The 20,175-nt window shown below is 40.6% G+C and overlaps 3 protein-coding genes across 3 annotated transcripts; 2 read left to right on the top strand and 1 right to left on the bottom strand.

The window, feature by feature from the left end:
- Positions 1–8,443: 8,443 nt before the first annotated feature.
- Positions 8,444–8,596, bottom strand: MELLADRAFT_90268 (uncharacterized protein; the record flags this gene model as incomplete). Its single annotated transcript, XM_007413329.1, has 1 exon — positions 8,444–8,596. The coding sequence occupies one exon, from the start codon at positions 8,594–8,596 to the stop codon at positions 8,444–8,446; it is 153 nt and encodes a 50-aa protein (XP_007413391.1).
- Positions 8,597–12,517: 3,921 nt separating this feature from the next.
- Positions 12,518–14,459, top strand: MELLADRAFT_75334 (family 8 carbohydrate esterase; the record flags this gene model as incomplete). Its single annotated transcript, XM_007413424.1, has 9 exons — positions 12,518–12,853; positions 12,926–12,990; positions 13,053–13,093; positions 13,158–13,276; positions 13,356–13,373; positions 13,450–13,523; positions 13,612–13,707; positions 13,772–13,853; positions 13,960–14,459. The coding sequence occupies 9 exons, from the start codon at positions 12,732–12,734 to the stop codon at positions 14,246–14,248; spliced, it is 906 nt and encodes a 301-aa protein (XP_007413486.1).
- A 2,845-nt stretch (positions 14,460–17,304) lies between these two features.
- On the top strand, positions 17,305–18,691 carry MELLADRAFT_44583 (uncharacterized protein; the record flags this gene model as incomplete). The annotated part of the gene is made up of 4 exons (XM_007413425.1): positions 17,305–17,420; positions 17,530–17,739; positions 17,845–18,019; positions 18,091–18,691. The coding sequence occupies 4 exons, from the start codon at positions 17,320–17,322 to the stop codon at positions 18,394–18,396; spliced, it is 792 nt and encodes a 263-aa protein (XP_007413487.1).
- Positions 18,692–20,175: the final 1,484 nt, after the last annotated feature.

Raw genomic sequence — 20,175 nt, 5'->3', positions numbered from 1 at the left:
ACTCGAAGTTGGCAGTCTAGTTTCGGTAACCATCCTTGCAAGTGTCTTTCGATGACGGTGAAGTAAAATCTGATCGCTCAAAATCTTGAAGTGAATGCAGAAGCGTCCAAAGTTTCAGTTAAGTAAGAGGATCGTGTTAGAGCATCTCCACGCAGGTTGGTAAACGTAACAATTCGGACACACACGTAAGCTGTATGTTACGTTTACCGACCCTGGTCACAAAACGACCATCCAGCGCGCCCTGAATTGTTGACAGCTCACCATGTGTGTGAGTTTGAATTTCCAGCAAAATGGCTTTCACACGGTTGATACTCCAAATTTGAAGGACCAACAGGACCCTGGAAAGCCCCTATATACCCGCCTAATTGGGTATGTAGGAATTGGCCTTTTTGGGTAAAAATGGTCCTTATGTTCTGTGTAGGAATTCTAAAAATTTGAAAAAAAAAGTCACACAGGAGCCTTATTTTGTATGTAGGAATATGTCAAAAAGTGTGGAAAAAAAAATTAGCTTTCTTACACATTAGGTAGGAAAGAGGGTTCTCAGGGCCACCAGGCTACCCACTTCAATACATAAGGTGAGTAGCAATGATCATCGAGTCACAATGAAACCTGATGTTATTGTGTATACATACCAATCATGATAGTATTGAGTTCGAAGCTCAGGTAAGACAATTTTTTGCACATTTTTATGTAAAAGGGTGTGGAAAAATGTCATATTATGACAGTTGATGGTCATTGAAATCGAGATGTCTGACAGTCTGGCATGGGTCAGCAAGAAGGTTGTTTCAACCAGTTTCAACCGAGTCCAAACATTTGAAATGGCCTGAAAGTTGCTGAAACAGCTTGATTCTGCTCGATCACAACATTTTTTTTGTTTGATCTTGATAGTTTTCGTTGATATTAGACACAATTACTATATCTCGTGTAGCAAAAGGAAAAGGTAATGAACGAAAGAAAAAAAACAACCACCAGGATCCTGTGGCTTCTGATCACGCCAATGCAAATGGAGCCACCAAATTGGACCCTCGGACATGTAGTAAATTGGTAGCCATCATGCTGAAAAACTCTGAGCAGATGGACAAGGCTCTGGATTGCTTACATCGATGGAACATTCATGTAAAGCTTGACCTCAATTGGATTGCAAAAAATACATCAACAACTCTCGACATCGCAACACAAACACTTTATACAAGTGGCAATGTATCAGAAGACAATCCACTTGAAGTAAACAAGTTTGTTGTGGTTATAAAAAACAATGTATGTCATCCCCTGTTTCAAATATGAAGCTGCCGACTCTGATCATTTAATGTACTCTTGATTCGTTTTAGATGCTTTTTTTGGGTAAGATCTGTGCTCTCTACATTTACCAGAATGGTAAGCACGAGTGGATCACCAAATCGTCCACTCGATCTAAGCTCTCATATGCATCTACCCAGCTTTACATGTATAAAGGGAATCCTGGAGCGTGTAGTTTTGAAGAAAACTTTCCAAATCGCCTCATATTCTCGCATCTTGATATAGCAGATATTCACTATGTGTTTCCCCCCACCTCATCAATGAATATTACTGAACCCAAGGCTAACACCATATGGATTCCTCAAGCTTATCGTGCTATGTTAAAGGCTATGAGCCAGAAACAGTACATCAAGGCAATTCTCGAACAACTTGCTGTTGAACACGCTAAAGCTAGAAAAAAATAAGCTATACTTGAATTGTAATATCTAACTTGGTTTTTATTTCTCTCCACCTTATCTAGAGATTTGATTTTGTGTTATTTCTTCAAGTTGTTTCGCTTCATCTCTCCCAAATTCAAAAAAATACCAGTCTCTTTAGTCCCTTTTCTGAAACGTTTGACTGCTCTTTTTCTACTTCTTGATATTGAATTCTCAGACCCTGATCTCCCTCATGTGTAGAGATTCACTTTGATGTTTTTACCTGTTACAGCAGTGGACCGACTGCAGTGGCTGGCCAGGAACTGGAAACACAGTCCCTCCAGTGGCTGGCCAGGAATTGAATTACTCGTTTTTTTTAAAACTCAACTACATAACACTACATAGCTATACTACTCACTAGTCTATTTCTCTCTCAACAACTTCAACTCTTGTGATTCTTCTACCAAATTCCCAAAAAAATATACAAGTTTTTCCGGAAAAAAAATCAAGATGTCTAATTGCTCTGAAACGCCCAAAAACACAGATTTTGAGGGTCCTTATGCAGATGGAAGGAATATTGGGACCTTTCTCCGAAAAAAAAATGGTCCTTTGTCAACAGGTAGGAATCCGAGTTTTTTTTGTGAAAACCGGCGAAATTTGTGTAGGTAGGAGGGGAAAATTTCGGGATTTCCATTAGGAGGGTATATCGGGGCTTTCCAGGGTCCTGGACCAACCGAAGTTTTGCAGCAAGCTGTATTGTACCAGTATTGGACGGACATTTGGCACATGTGGTGATAAAGTCACCGCATGCGTCCTATCTTCCCATTGTCCAACCAATTGATGGCTATTTGGTGGGTCGATTGGGTGAAGGTTTGGCAAGTTGGGCAGCTCAAAACGACTCGAAAACTTTTACCTCAAGTGCGCGTTGGATGCAACGAAGCTGAAAATGAAATACAGCTGTCAGAATTTTTCCAGCAATCTTTTTTTGGGTCTGTATTCGGTTTACAGAACAGGTCCGCGTTGGAGATGCTCTTAGAGCATCTCCAACGCAGACCTGCAAACGTAACATTTCTGACATACACGTAAGGTGTATTTTACGTTTGCAGGTCTAGGTCACAAAACGAGCCTCCAGCGCGGTTTGGAAACGTAACAGCTCTCCAATCGTGTGAGCCTCAATTTCCAGCAAAACCGGTTTCACACGGTCGGTACTCAAAGTTTAAAGTACCAAACGAAATTTTAGAGCAAGCTGTATGGCTTCAGTATTGGACACCTTTTTGGCACATGTGGTGCATTTCTCACCACTTGCGTCATCATCTTCCTTATCAAAACGACAAGTTCGCTTCGCTCGTAGGACCACCTACCACCACTCATATGGGAACACGGGCAATTTAAAACATGCAATTTGGTCACGTTTGAGCTTGCCTTTCACCACGCACACACAAGGTCTTATCACCATAGCATAGCGGCTATAATGAATTTGACTGCCTTTATTTTATATAAATTGAGGTGGGCTATTGGTTCCTTCGTCTTCCCTGATCTGGTAATACTTATTCTTTTTTTATTTTCAAGTGTTAAATTTTTATTTCCAAGTGTTTGATTTTCCTTTTCCTCGTATTCAAAATCTTATCATTCCTACCGCTCATTACCAATGGAGAGAGACGCAAACACACCGGCACGCCAGGACCGGTTTCATTCACAAGGTAGCCAGGACTTCGACCATAGGCGTCAACATGATGATATGGACGTTGCCCATTTCAGACCTCATGGTCAGTACTTTTTCTTTCTTGACGCTTGTTTGGTTTGGGTCTGACAATGTTTTATATTGTAGATTGGCAAGCTGCTGAGCATCGTGCTCACCAACAACAATTGACGGGTCCACGAACGCCGCACCGATCGCCCTCTGCCTCTCGCGATAACTTTGATGACCATTCCCAGTTCTACCACAATGGCTATCGACACTTTTCTCATTCTCATCACGATGAACCCATTGATTCCTATTCTCAGTTCTCCAATCATTCACATATCAGCTCTCAAACCACTTCTCGCGACGAACCTGTTGATTCCAACTCCCACTCCCAGCTCAGCAATCTTTCTCCGTACAGCAACCATTCCTCTTTTTGTCGTCCTTCGGTTTCGAGTTCCACCTTTGAATCCCTCCCTACTCAATCTCAAACTTCTATCCGATCTACCTGTAATATTGTTTCACCTTCACCAATCAGCCAAAACAAGAAGAAGTACAATAGTGAAAGCACCTCGACGAGAACAGGCCGCGGTACCAATTTCAACAGAGACGAGCTAGATCAACTCTGCAAATCTTGGCTCAACGTATCAGAAGATGCCATAGTCGGCAGCGATCAGAAATCCAACACTTTCTGGCAAAAAATTACTGACCACTTCCATGAACAACTGGGAGTGGTCAAACCAGAAGATAAGCGTACACTCAAGTCCATTCAATCTCGTTGGAGCTCTCTCAACAAAAGCATGGCTCGATTCGCCGCGTGTGTACAACAAGTGAAGATGATTAGAGAGACGGGTAAAACTATAGAGGACCAGTTTCAGGATGCCTTAACTTTGTATAATACCGAAGTTAAGACTGCTTTTACTCACATATCGTGTTATAATATTGTCAAGCACTCTGCCAAATGGACTGACAATCCTCAGTACATCGAATACTGCGGTCGGAAACGGAAGGCCTCTAAACATGATGATCCTGGTAATCAACTCGTTGACCTGGACGCCATTCCAGCTGTTTCTTCAATTGGCGACATCAAACTGCCTGTTCTCGATAGACCAGCGGGCAGTAAGAATTCTAAGCGCTCTCAAAACGCCAACGATGATAATTCAACAAGCCAGATCGTGGCGAACTCAACCAGTACGGCAAATGCTACTGATTGTATTGCTAGTCATTTGGACAGGGCAAGCTCATCTCTCGAAGCTATGCTAGAGCTTTCGCTCCTGCAGACTGACACCTCCAATCTCAACGAAAACGTCCGCGCAGCCCTGGAAGCAGACAAAGAGGCCCTCTTGCTACGCAGGGCCGCTCGTCGTCGCAATGCTGAATGATTTCATTTTTGGCTATGTCTAACTCTGCCTCTTTTAACTCTATCATGAAGATATTTCTGTGTATGTATATAATACTAACTTTGACTTTAGCGTTGTGAATGTTCCATCCGATTTGTTCTATTGGATATTGTTCATTTGGTGATCTCCGTTGTCATGAATGATCTGGGTCGCGCACGTACGACTGCGTTCAAGCTTGTTTCTCCTTCCACTTTCACATGTTTCCTTTCTTGTTTCTTATAAATAACGCCTGTTTTCTGTGTTTTTCTACTTCTCTCAATCTCTCCTTCAACGTACTACTGTGTTATATACCTGCTCATCATGTTTTGTCCTATAGTGTACAAAGTATACATAGTTTAAATAAATCTACAAGCATCACTCGTTTTTGAACATAACATACAAATACCAGAGATTCATAATGCCTTCCTCTTCGCGTTCAAGTGCCACGTTTGTGCTTCATGGCCCGATGCAATCAACCCCCCGGACTACTCCTCCTAGTTCACCTGAAAGCAAGTACCCAATAACTCAGTAATAATACATATCAGTCCAAATGATTGACCTTTGATTTAATTTTTTCTGTTTATGCAGTAACTTACCTTGGAACCCGCTTCAATCCGTATCGTCGGGGTGCAAACGTAGAATGCCTAATCACTACCCCTGATAACCAAGGTGATCATGTCCTTATATGTCAATCACGTATAACAAAACCTAACATTTTCTCTTACTCAATTTACAGTGGTGAGGAACCAAGCTGCTAGGCCTGCAATTCCACAGGGTTTCAATCGACACAATGGAACCGGACCTCCTCCTCTGGTTATTGATCTCACCTCTAGCCCAACTGATAGGCGAAAACCCCCTGTCGTGATTGATCTCACGCTGAGTCCACAAGCCCAGAGGGAACTCGAGCGAGTCGAAGAATGCATACGCTTGCGTGAATCAAAGCGAGCCCTGCGCCGCATTATCAAGGTCATCCAAGATAAGCGCCGAGAAGACTTCAGAGTGCTCCGGGAAGCCCTATATCAGGTCTACAGCTACACCGGACCTTACCTTCAAAGGCCCGGCGAGAAGGAAGCTGCCGCTCATTTATTACGAACTGGAGGTTTAGGTGCTCAATTTGTCAATGATTTTGATAACGTGGCCAAGTGGGAGTGGCTCCAAATCCGTGTGAATGCTATGTAGATGTTTTTGTAGTTGGTTGGTCATTTAGGTGACCTTAAATCTCCACGCTCATCCTTTGGATATGTTTGATGTTTCATATGTTATCCGGTACATCTCTGGCTTATGTTGTATTTCATCCCAATGAATGTTTCCGATGTCTCTATCCTATGTCTCTATTTGTTGTAGTTCATTCCAGCAAATAAAACCGCATGATTTCTTGAGTCGTATGTTTACGTTTACTATCCACCTGGCCGGAATAACTGAGCTCGGCTCGAACAAGGTTCGAGATGATTGAAACTTGGTACAAAGGTTCAATCCTTGTTTGTGATCACTCGGTCAATTGATTACAAACAAAAATATGTACAGTAAATCACAACCAGGACTAAGGATGAGAGAAGAGGGAAAATTCAACAAAATAAAACATAAAACGAGTGACAAAGAATAAACTACCATCTGATAACGAGTGAGGGAGTAAAACAAGACATGACTGAAAGGGAAGAGAGGAGAGGGTAACCAAACGAGTGACAAAAATTAAACTACTATCTGTGAGACAAGAAATGATTGAAATATCTTGACGAGAACATGGAAAAAGGGCAAACGAAAATCCTTTACATCTACTATACTAATTGTCATTGTCAGATTCGTCAGAACCAAACATATTCCATATGTGCTGAACGAGGTTGTCACGGAGACCGACATGGTTGGCTTGGGCGCGAAATGCCCGACCTTGCATGAAGCAAGCAAAGGTTGGAGCAGGTTGAGGAAGCCGAGGAGGTGGAGGAACCGGAGGGTCAAAGATGTCTACATCGTTCGCGCCTCAAGGCTCATTAGCCTGATCCTCAACAATCATGTTGTGCAAAATAATGCAACAATTCATGATGAGGGAGAGGGTTGAAGGCTGCCACATTCTCGAAGGGCCTTTGATGATGGAAAACCGCGCTTGCAAGATTCCAAAAGCGCGCTCCACGTCTTTTCAATACGCCTCTTGCATCTTTGCAAACAGCTGTTTCGAAAGGATTCAGTCAGAGTTATTGTCTAGCGTGTATTACAATAACTGGAAGAGATAAAGACTAGCCTGAATTTTCGGATCTTGAGGACTAGAGAACGTCTTGATCAGGGTAGCCCACTCCGGGTATATGCCGTCAGCAAGGTAGTAACCGGTGGTGTACTGATGCCCATTGACAGTATACTCGCAGGCGTGAGCATTACCCAAAGAAAGGTCCTGAAATAAATGTGATCGTTCAAGGACATTGATGTCATTTAGACTACCAGGTAATCCAAAAAACGAATGCCAGATCCAAACGTTCTGAGTGGCAACTGCCTCAAGTATCAAAGTCGGATTGCCGTCTTTGCCAGTATAATGGCCATTCAACGCCTTGGGACAATTCTTCCACTCCCAGTGCATGCAGTCAAGGGAGCCAAGCATGCCGGGAAAGCCTCGCTCGGCGTTTTCGGCAAGGATAGACTGAATGTCGGCGGCATTCGGCTTTCTTTGATATTCTTCCTTGTAAGCGACAATGACCCCAAGACAGAAACGCTTAAGAGCTTCGATGGCGGTAGATTCACCAATGCGTAGATACTCGTCCTGGGAATCGGCCGAAGTGCCATACGCGAGTTGGCGAATGGCAGCAGCGCATTTCTGGAACGGCGATAGTCCTAGTTTGCCTGAGTACAAGAACACAAGTGAGGTCAATATTGATAGTTTGCTCGACCAATCTAAGCAATCACAAAATCTCCATACCTAAAGCATCTCTTCTCTGCGTAAAGTACGGATCACCCTCCCCTAACTTAGTCATGATACGAACGAAAAGGCGGCGAGACATTCGAAAACGCCGACGGAACAGCAGTTCCCCGTAAACCGGAGTCAAATTGAAGTAGTCACGTAATAAACCGGCATTACCGGCGACACAATCTCTGGCTAGGTTGGCGGATCTTCCTGGATATGAACCTCCAGGTCCTCGTGGAATATGGGAAATAGTGAGATACTCATGCAATTCTCGGTTGTGCGAAGCAAACTGAGCGATAAGCTCTGAGGAGAGACCCATAATGACAACATATTGTGCGATGAATGATGGTTGAATAAAGTTACCGCTCATGGTGTTAATGCGATATGGAAAGTAAACAAGACTTGAAATAAAATGGAATAGAAAGAGATCGTTATATATTCACAGTGGATATATTCACAAGTTGATTACGATAATATATGAGCAGGCAAATGTAAAAGACAGGAAGCAGTACATTATATAGTACCACTGACATATGTAAGTCCTTATGGACATCATATGGCCGTGTTCGTGCGCTTCCTTTGGTCAACAGATGAAAGAGAAAAGGTTTAATCGAAAACTTAATATGTCTTATCGCCGCGAGGCAACAATAATCGATCGATGAAAGATTGGAGGCTCGATTGGTTTAGGATTTGGCATATTGGGCATGGGTAGGAGCTCAAAATCTTATACCTCAAGTGCGCGGTGGATGCAACAAACCTGCAAAGTAAATACAGCTGTCAAAAATTTTGCAGCAAGCTAAATGGGTCTGTATTTGTTTTACAGATCAGGTCCGCGTTGGAGATGCTCTTATACGATTTGGTTTCTTGTCCAAATAAATTGTCCGAACACCACTGTTTTTTTTGGGATTTGATATATGTATATCGTGATATACTGTATATTGGTTTGGTGTAGTATATCACGATATACGTATATCGAATCGTACCGAATGGGCCCTAACATTCAAACCAGAATGGATGGGCAATATGGAAATTTGTGTTGATTTTCTTTTTTGCAGAACTAGCAACAAAACTGGTATTGATCAAGGCCAAAATTTGGGTTTGCATATGTAATCATATGTAACTTGTCTAAAACCATAAGATTCACACCTCATGGCTTGGTGTCAAGAGTCACTTAACACAATAAGACATGAGTATGACTGATGTAGTAAAGTTAAACCTAACCCAATGAAAAAGACAAACCTAAGCGCCAACCACACGTTGACACCTACGTCTTGAATATATAAACCCTTCCTCTGCTCACTTTTGAAGAGGAGCCAACTTCATATCATTATGCAACTCAAATTTACAGCTTGCTTGGATTTTGACCAAGAATTTTGAGTAAAGTGATGCTGTTGTAAGTTGTTAATCTTAGTTCTTTATTTTTCAGGTCCTTGTAGAACCTCAAGTCATGTTCTTAGCTAGTGGTAGAAGTAGCTACAAGAACAAGCTTGGAATTGACAACTAGGTTCTTCTATCACAGAGTATAAACTACCCCTGCGGTGCCTCTGATTCTTCAGGGTATAAAGCACTGCAAGCTGCAGAGCTATATGAACCAGGATCAGAGCCAGATCCAAGAAGGACAGCTCAGCCATCCCACTGCACCCAATCATGTTATGAGAGGTCACCTGACTGTAGTCTTCACTTGGGTGCACCAAGTGAAGACTTTATTCTTGTCTGCACTTCATCCTCTAGTGAAGTTTCAGCCAAATAATTGCTGGCCCCTCACAAGTGAAGTGAGAGTAAGAAGCTTAAACTGACCTCTTGAAAGGACTTCAATCATGACTATATTAATTCATGCCTACAGCTGATATTTCCAGAATTTATCATCTTCTTGTATGATTGTGTTTGAGTAGGTCAATGCAAAAGCATTTAATGTGACAGGGGGTGGTTGTGGTTGTAGTTATGGTTGAAAGAACATGATTGAACATTCACATCCTGCCATCAGGCCTATTCTTCATTGATCAAGCAGAGCAAGGTGGAAAGAATTCTCTCTTTTTTGAAACATAAACTTGAACTATATTTTTAACAAAAAAAAATATTGATTTTTTTAACCCTATCTTCTTAGAGAACATGAAGGTTGCAAACAATCTTGATTCAAACAAAAAATTAAAAAATCACAGCCTTGGTTCTTGATGGACAACAAAGACTGCAAGAAATTGACTGGAAGATTCAATCCTTGAGACCCTTGACATTCATTTGTACAATTTTTTTACAGAGGGATTTTTTAATATTACACACATTCCAAATTTTGGCTTGTCTGCAAATCTCTAGTCTCTGCCGGGCAAAGTGCAGTTGAGGACCCGTATTACTCATAAATCTGGAGGACTTCCCGAGATTGGATATTGTGGGTTTGGATACTTATGGATGTGAGCCAAATCAATAAACATGTGTACAGGGCTCAGAAGGTCATCTTTTTTTGGAAGTAGTTCAAGCTGTACATGCTAGCGTGAAACACCAGTGCTTTTTCTCTATTGTGGCTTTTCATTACCCACATTCTACATCTCAATTTCTGATTTTCATAAGGATCCCTGAATGACCATGTTTCATCTATGTGTAACAAAAGACATCTGATGGTCACTTCTTAGAATTGGTAGGCCACAAATTGATTGAAACATTTGTGGGATACAAAGTAGAATCCGGGCACGTGCCGGGCTTTGTGCCCGGAATTATTTTGGCAGATTTTGATTTTCTGAGCAATTGTCCGGGCCCAGAATTCAAATTTACTGCCAAAAAAAACTGGGCACAAATCCGGGCACACACCCGGATTCTACTTTGTATCCCGTAATTGAGTCTTTGCACAAATTCAAACAACCAAAAATGTTGACCAGCAAATTAAATGATCATCTGTTATGTCCAATATTATGGCATTTTAGAGGAGAGTAATGAAATGGAAGATGTGCAAATGGTTGGTCAACCACACATTGCTGTTGTAATCTTTGAGAAGTTACAACAAATACTCAACCAATCAAAACTTTTTGTCTTTGGATGGCTCAAATGGAATCTGTCTCAAGTTTCAACAATGATCTGCATTGGGTACTTTACAGGAAGAGAAACTACAATTGGATGTGGTGAACAAATTAGTCCCTGCAGTTTTCAAGGGTGGCTCTGTAAATGGCTACATATGCCTGACATGGCTCTGGATTTGTCACCTAACTTAACTAATTCCCTCCTCAAACCACAGGCGTCCTCTGGAGCCAGTGAAGGAAAACCTTACAAGTTATTGCATTTCCTCACGTGGTACCAATGGTCATTTTTCAATTTCTCACACTTTTCACATTAAATATACACTGCAGTGTGTCCTATCAATAACCCACAAATTCTCAAGACGCTGTCCTTTTGGACTTGATAGGGAAATTTGTGCTTGAGGTGACAGTCAAGCACTGTGAGTTTTGGCGCCACAGTCATAGGACTGAAAATGCTTACTTTCTCTCTCTGACAAGAATCTCAGAGAACCTATGGTTCAGCAGAGGGAAATAGGGACTTAAGTGTGTGTAAAGTGACTGCAGTCACAGCAGTCTCAGTAAGCAAAACCTCGATTTTTTTTGGTTTTTGTTTCATTTGATGATATAGCAGCTTCTAAGACAGCAATAGAAATTTTAAGGAGAGCAAAAGGTCATAAAAACAAGGCTCTCAGAGAGATATGTAAAGTGCAGTCAAATGTGGGAACACACCAGTTATTGCAGCAGAATCACATGTAAAATTTTGATAATAAATAAATAAATTTAGACATTGAGATTCTCAGGCAATCATGAGCAATATGGAAAATCTCAAGAGAGCAAAAGATGCAGAGAAATTGGTGCTTTGACTTTCAACCACACTTTGAATGGTTTGCTCAATGCAACATGGGGAAATTCTAGCTGGACATAGTCCCAGCCAGGTTGAAATTGATATCTGGCCAAATTGGACAATAAGTTACAAGCCCCGCCTCCGCTGGCTCCGGGGGGCGTCTCTGCGGTTGGTGGGGCCTGTGTTAAGCTAGGGATTTCACTCTTGTTCGAGTACTCTCGTAGATTTCAGAACTCTGGCCTCTCCTGGCATCCGGGCGGAGGATGATCATAGATGACCATAATAAGTACCAACATATATACCCATATATACATATCTGCCATATGGAATCCTTTCATGCTGTACATTGGGATCATCATTTATTTTTCTTGTGAGAAAGAGAATCCAACTTTGAAATTTGATCCAGATATCTACCAATTGTACGCGTGATCACTAATCAGTGGTGTGTATCCTGATTCCTGGTACATATATCTCCTTGCAATATCCACAAATTACAGTGAGAATTTGGTATTTTGAGCACAGCCATGCTGATTTGAAACTTGAAGGAATTTTCAAAATTGATGGACTCTTCCTTTCCCACCAAGCAACAGCTGCAACATAACCACGGACATTTCGTCTTCATTGCACATTGCACAAGGGCACAATTTGTCTCAAGACGTGCTCTGTTTATTGGTATTCATGGAACAAGTCCTATGTACAAGACCCTGTTGTGAGGATGACGTCGGTGGAGTACACTTAACAAAGTCTCACGCTCGTGCACCTCGCGAGGCGAGCGTGAGACTTTGTTATGTTTATCAGCGGAGGAGAGGACTTGTCCCGACGTCACAAGACTAAACCGTCAACAGTCAACATGAATTATTTGTTTTGACGATAGTACAGGATTGATTCCATTCGTACGCTCGTGGACGCTCGTGGGAGTCCCGCCCGAGGAGAACAGCATCACACTCAGACACCAGCGAGTAACCGAAACTTGTATGAGCAGTTGTGGGTGAACATCCAAAGGAATGAGGATATGTGTAATTCGATTCACCATATTCTCTCGTTGATAAATAGGCATGATTTATGAAGAAAAAATGTCATGTTCTCATCCCTCTATCGATATTTTATGAACTTCATCGTGATCCCAGGATTTCTTATACTATTCACCAGTCAATCTCTCATTTTTTAAACCCGATTGAAGAGCTCCTATAAAATCAATCAATAAATTATAATCTTCATCGTAATCTAGCAATATTTTTTTATACTTTCTATTATAAGTCTATCTTTGATTATCTCGAACCGATCAAAAGACTCTTATAAGATCAATCATCATGCATTTGAACCTATTCTTTTTGCTTGGTGGCTTAATGTTCGCTGAGCAGACCATAGGGGGTCGTATCGATGAATCGAATTACCCCCAAGGTACCATAGTGGTTCAACCAGGGCAAGGAACGTGAGTGGACCACGACTTTATCGTTTTCTGGACACAAAAGTGGCTAGAGCTCTCTGACATTTCGCTCTACAGTTTGACCGCGGCGCTTGCTCAACTCAAAGGGAGGTCTGGACCTCAGGCTATCTTATTGCAGCCAGGTGAGTTCAGAGTATTGATCATCTACCCACACATATGTGACATGGCTAATAAATCTTTCTAGGGGACTATTATGACAATGCTGTCTTGAAGGGTTATAATGCTGTCAGCTTTTTCATCGTATAAAGGTCTTGAACTATTGATTGACAAGGTTTGCTTTGACTCTCAGGGTGTAGTCTTACAGGGAGCACAGGGAAGTGCCAGCAGCTACCGGTCTAATCGTGTTAGAGTCATTTCCTCAAAGAAAGGCTTAGATGTGGCTTCAGCTTTACAAGTTGTTGCAGACAAGTAAGCAATTCCCCTCTCTAGATACATCCAAAATAGGAAATGAAACTCGTTGATTCTGACAAATGTGAACTTTTTTTAGTGTTGAAGTCTATAGCATGTAAGTTGATCAGCTATGCTGTCTCTCTTCAAATCAAAATCAGACCTACGTTATCTAATCGACAATTCTTATTCAGTACTTTTATCAATAACTTTGGTACTGGTCATGATACACAAGCTGTGGCCTTGACAGCAGCTGGAAACAACCAAAGTAAGTATTTTTCGCCAAAGTTGATAGTTCAAGCCTCATTCAACATATTCATCTCAAGCAGCGAAACTGACTCAATTCTATAAAATAGTATACGGTCAATGTAGCTTCCAAGGATATCAAGACACATTATATGATAAAAGTGGTAAACATCTCTTCGATGGATGTGAGATCATAGGTGCAATGGGTAAGATTTTTATGCGCATTTTGAAGAGTGATTGGTAAGAATAACTTATGATAGTTTCTTTCAGATTTTATATTTGGTTCAGGTACTAGCTTCTATTCGAATCCACAAATCGGTATTCTCAAGTCAGTCTCAGGAGGAAAACAAGTGTAAGTGATTTGTACATTTTTTGCATCCAGTTTCAAGTTCGATAATCATTACTCTCGGAAATATATGCCTACTGACCTTTGAATGGTTTATAATTTGTCATTTTAGTATTACTGCAAATCGGGCAGGAATCTTTGTTTTTCAAAATCCCAACATTCAAGATATTGATGGTGCTGCTGCTCAATCTACTTACTATGGAAGAGCTTGGGGTTCGAATCCAAAGGTCGTAATGCAAAATGCCAAACCTCCAGCCAGTTTAAATAAAGACGGTTGGAATATGAAAGCAGCAGGAAACATTGAATTTTCATCTGCTGGTTTTCTAGAGTATCCAGTAGCTCAAACTACTAATGGTCATACTTCATCTAAAGCTTATACTAAGCAAGAAATCTTTGGTTGAGTTTAGAGACCTTTTCATGGAACCGCTCTCATTTTTCATCGTTTTTATAATTTTTCTATGTATCAGCTCTTCAAATTCATTTTATTATCACTTTATTTTTCTTCAGAGAATCATGGACCTTGTCATTTCGTTTATGACCGCTGTAATCAGATTCTTTCTTAAGCAATATGATATCTAGTTATGCAGTTTGAAGTACAACACCTTTTCTTCCGAATGTGCCACTCTCCTCGAGAATCTGTTTTCAGAACGTACCTAATACTCTGAACATCATACGTGTCTGCATTGATCTCATAAACTCAGTGCTCTGAATAAGAATCCTTTGATCATTTAATTCACTAGGTCAGAAAATTCAGATTTGGGCAGCGCGATAAAAAAATCACAGGCAGCATGATAATGATAATGATCCGGGGACTATCTATTCAATTTTCTTTTGATTATATCATGTTTAACCAAGTACGCAATCACAGTAAACATCATGGGATCATACACATATGTACACGGCAATGAAGTCAATTAGGGTACTCAAAGTAAGTATGCACACGTACATACTTTTCGCTGCATACTTTTTTTTGGCGGGGAGACCGAGGCCAAAAGTATATTTTTTTCTTTTTCCCCGCCAAAAAAAAGTATGCACACGAAAGTATGTATGTGTGCATACTTACTTTGAGTACCCTAAATGACAGTACAATGGTCTTGGTATTTGCTTGAAAATTCTACAAGGTATCAAATTTCTTATTCACTCTTCTTTGCTATGATCATCTTTTGTATCCTTCATTTGTATCAATTAACTTGTAACCTTCATTGATACATATTTTGCCATGCAATTTGGGGATCTCAGATGAATTTGTTGATAAGAGTGTGAAGAGGTTGTGATCTGAAGGTATGGGGTTAGATGGACTGTTCCCTAGGGTATACCTAATCCCATGTTTAGTTTAGTATGTGATTTAATTTAGTTTAGGTTTGAATTGAAACCTTAACTTTGCTGGCTTGTGTTATGTACTGTTGTGAACTAGTGCAATCAGTATAACCACACCCCCCAAAAGGAAGAACCACTCTTCGACTTTCAACTACTCAACCATCCTCAGCCTCAACCTCAACCACTCAACCACTCAACCTCAACCACTCAACCTCACTATCATCAAACACCATCAATCAACCAATCCATCAAAACTAACTCAATATACCTTTTGATTCATCTCGATTGGCTTCCTGCTAACTCAAACCATAGCACCTCTTGCCACACTATCTATCAAAAAGCATCAATACTTCAATCTCTCATTCAGTGGTGCGTTTCAAATACTGATCAGTCCATCTCATCATATCTTGAAAACCTCCTTTCAAAGCTTATAAGCTAAAGTCTGTCTGTATTCAATCAATTTTGAACAGGTATTTACCATATTTGTTAATCTCAAAAGCTACTCGATTTATCCTATTTTCCGAACAACGGTTCAAAACCATCTTATCTCGATCTTTCAATGGCATTCAATGCCCCTGGTCAGCGACAAGGGCTAATAACAAGTATGCCAGGATTTTCATCATTATCACATAACAATCGACCTCCAATTCAACAATCTTCTCCTGCTCCTGGATCTCTTTTGTCAACGGTTCCTGGTCTTAACAATCGTTCTGGGGTTGGAATGTTAGGAAACTTTAGTAGTAATGCTAATGGTGTTCCAGGTAAGCTTGCTTACTGGTTATTCCATTCATTAAATCGATCATACATGTCTTTACCATATATCATGAAATGATATATGGTAGGCCTAAGCCTTGCGCGGATTGCATCTCTAAGAAGATTTCATCACTAATGAATGCATCTCTTTGACTAGTCGGTCACATGCCCTCGTCACACCAAGCACCGCAGCAAACAAATGAAGAAGAAGCCTCTCTCGATCCATCAGAATTTCCTGCCTTAGGTGCAGGCCCACCGAGTTCTAATAACCCTGCCAACGGAACCTTGTCATACGCCTCACATGTCAACATCCCCTCTACGAATGGTCTAACTGGAGATAGGAGTATTGCTTCTACACTCGCTGGTCAGAGAACGGATTTCACACCTGACGATTTCCCTGCATTGGATGCTACAATCAATCAACAACATCAACAACAACCAATTCTTGGTCCAGAAGGGAACAACACTCGAGAAGCTAGGGAACAGGCTAGTGCAGCTGCTGCATTGACTACTCAGATCGCAAGACATAATGCTCATCTGAAGCAAACAGGATTAACAGATAGCGATCAGAGGGTATGTCATTGTGCATCACTGATTCATTTTTCTTATATCTGCGCGACCACTCGAGCCTATGACCTGTGCTTTGCGCAATGATGCATTTTGCTTCATAAAGCACGCAACGCGGAACTTCCAAACTCATTTCTGAGATCACCTCAGTGTTCACATCCACCGTGTTTGCTGAGACCATGTATTATGAACGCAAAGACCGTATCGTCTGTATGCCATTTCATCGCTTACGCAACATGAGCTATCTGAACTCCTTCCTTGAGACAATTCTCCCAGTCATCACATCCATTGCATCCGACTTTATCACACAACGCTGACATATTTTCAATAGACATTCCCTACAAAGATGGTCGATCCAAGTCAAGCTTTCAATGGAGCTCCAGTCGGTTCTTCTCATCTATCGAACGGGATTGGTAATGCCAATAATCATCAACAACATGGCTCTCATCTCTCACACCCTCCTGGTACAATCCTACCGACGAATCAACAAATGCATAGTAACATACGATCACCTATACCACCTAACCTACAGAATATGCAACTTCATAGACCCAATAATACAACGCTTCATACTTCAAATGGAGGGTCAAATACGACTTTACTTCATTCAACTGGTTCACAGAATCAAGCTTTACAGGATCCTACAAATCTTGATGGAGGCGGTGGTGGAGGAATCGATCCATCTTCTCAACTCAACTCTTCACTAGATCATCCTGGTGGTTTAGATCCTTCGCATCATCCTAATCGAAATAATTCCAATAATGCTGCTCCATTCTTTGCACCACAGACACCGGCAGAACAAGTCTTGTTTGGACCTGCAGATCGGTTTGGGTTGATGGGTTTATTACAGATCATTAAGCACGCCGATCCGGATTATTCGATGCTTACACTCGGAAAAGATTTGACGCATTTGGGACTCGATTTAGGATCATCGGAGTACGTATCTGTTGACCTAGTTCTATTGACCTTTTGAATGTCAACTGATGATCCTTCTTTCTGATATCTTTCATGATTTAATCTACACATCTTCTTCATGAACGAGTAGGGCATTGTATCCAAGTTTTATGACACCTTGGTCAGATTCAAAACAAGTTGGTTCACAATCAGTTGAACCGGATTTCAATTTACCTGCCTGTTATCATGTACAACCACAAGCAGTCCAAGGAAAATTACCACATTTTCATGAGGAAACTTTATTCTTTATCTTTTATTCACAACCTAGAGATTTGATGCAAGAATTGGCAGCACTTGAATTGTGAGTTGAATTCTTTCTTTGTAATTTTTTATGCATTTTTTGAAAAAACACACAGAATGGTTGTTGATTTTTTTTGGTTACCGGGGAGGGTTTCTTTTGATTTAGATATAAAAAGAATTGGAGGTATCATAAAGAATTACAACTTTGGTTAACGAAAGAGTCTGGAACTGGACCCATGGAAAAAACACCACATTATGAAAGAGGATTTTATGTATTTTTTGATCCGATTATTTGGAAACGAGTTACAAAAGAATTCGTTTTACAATATGATCAATTGGAGGTGAATTTTTTCAATCGTTTTTTTCCATAATATTATGTTAATTCTAAGTTTTTCTATTGTGATTTTCGTAGGCTAAACCTGCTTTAGCAACTAATCCGGCTGCATTGGCTCAAGCTCAACAAATTAGTTTGGTTTATACTACAAGTGGACCACATGGGAAACATCATTCATTAGGAGGAGGAACAGGAGTAGGTGGAAGTTCACAACCCAATCAACAAACCACATCACAACAACAACAACAACAAGCACAACAACAATCAGTTTCATTACCTATACAACATCCTCAACCTTTACCTGCCCAACAACATAGGATCTTAGTTAACAATACTAATAACAATAACAATGGATCTTCTCATCCTAATATGGTACCTGTTTAAAGAAAACATCAATTTACTTTTTTGTTTTGGAAACCAATGAGAAAAAAAATAACTATAACAAAGAGGAGTTTCTTTTATTATTCTGATTTGATCATCTTGGAACATATATCTATCTATATATATGTGTGTGTGTGTGATTTTTCTTTTGTCTGATTCTGATTTGTCTGTTGTGTGATGTGAAGTGATTTGAGTGATTATGTGTGTGTGTGTGTAGAGAGAGAGATGTGTGTATATGACTAGTGTTTAGTCTTTTTTTTGAAAGATAAAAAAAAATTATAACACTTATTACTTCTTCTCTTTTTTTTCGTCATTTGATGCTTGAGGTCGAGGATTTAAGGAAATTAATTCAGGTATGAATGGTTCAGAAGAAAGTTTATACTGTTGGTTATGTTTTGATTTTCTTTATGGTTAGTTAACAGAAAAGGAATTGGCGGAAGAGATGAAAGGTTTTCTTTCTGGGAATAGAGAGGAGAACGAGAGGCTATCGGGACAACCCTGACAGTACTGTCAGGCCACTGACAGTCAGGCCTTTCAGTGACCTGTCCCTCACCCGTGAAATCCAGCACATTTCTTTCACGCTTTCTTTCCGCCACGTCACATCCCCAATGAAAGCTTGGTGAGACCTTTCATTCATGTGACGCACCGGTGTGACAGGCCGTGTTATTGTCCTCTGTCCTCTTCCCCCCTTGTCTAATCCACGCCTCCACTTAATCGATTACCACCTCTTTCACCACCTCACCCCAAGTCGACCGCAACTGTGATGCCTTCAAAATACCAACGTTATATCAACTCTCACTTTCAGCGCATCGACGGGCTCTCGGACTCCCGACTCCCCCTTCTCAACTTACATGGCAAGGCGGGTTTCGCCTATTCCGATCTTAGGAGTAGTCAAAAACATATCAGGTTTTATTTGTGGAAATTGGAATGCAAATTCTCAAATGGTTAACCCCCCTTTCATCCAAAAACACTGACATCAAATTGAGTTGTATACTCCTTTTTTTGTTCATTTTTTCTACTTCCTTGCTTTCGAATCTCCTTTTCGGAAACAGAGATGTTTCTGAACTTTCATTTTAGTCAACGTTTCAGAGATTCTACATACTATCAAAAAATCTTATAGCTTTCAAACTTTCTTGATTTCATACCCATTCGAAGATCAATCTTTTTGGGCTTATCTGTCTCTTTTAAATGCTTTGATCTTTTTCAAACAGATTAGATTTGGTTTATCCATCCTCGGTTTCGATCGGCCTATAACCGTTGTCTCATCAAGTAAACAAACCCGAATTCATATATAGATTGAGAAACTTTTTGAACTTCTCGATGTCTTGAGTGTAATCAATAATTTGTCTTGGCTTTGTCAATGTTCTACCAATTCTATTACTTGTTACAACTAAGCAATGGAATACAAAAAGTTGATTGATCTTCTGCAAACATGCAAAAACCCAAAGACTGGGTAAAAAATATGGTGCTTCATTGTTCATTTGGACTCTGAGCTGTCAAACAAGCATGAGGCACCAGGGTGTAATCAAATTCCGACCTTGTGGATACATATCTTGCTGCAAACATATGTAGTGGTCAATTCAAAGGAAGAGATGTCAGATCTAACGGAAGAAAGTAAGGAAGCTCTTTGTCCTGATTCTCTTGATGAGCTTTGAGTTTGTTTGCAATCCTCTCCCTACTGGTCAATAAGATTTCTTCATGTCGGTTGGTAGAATGAGAGTCTGAGGGTTGAAATGGGTGAAACATTTGAATGATTTCCACCAGGACTGTCTTTTGTCTGTT

The sequence above is a fragment of the Melampsora larici-populina genome, assembly GCF_000204055.1.
Source record: "Melampsora larici-populina 98AG31 unplaced genomic scaffold MELLAscaffold_36, whole genome shotgun sequence".
NCBI classification, from domain to species: Eukaryota; Fungi; Basidiomycota; class Pucciniomycetes; order Pucciniales; family Melampsoraceae; genus Melampsora; species Melampsora laricis-populina.
This window is presented reverse-complemented; position numbering and strand designations above follow the sequence as displayed.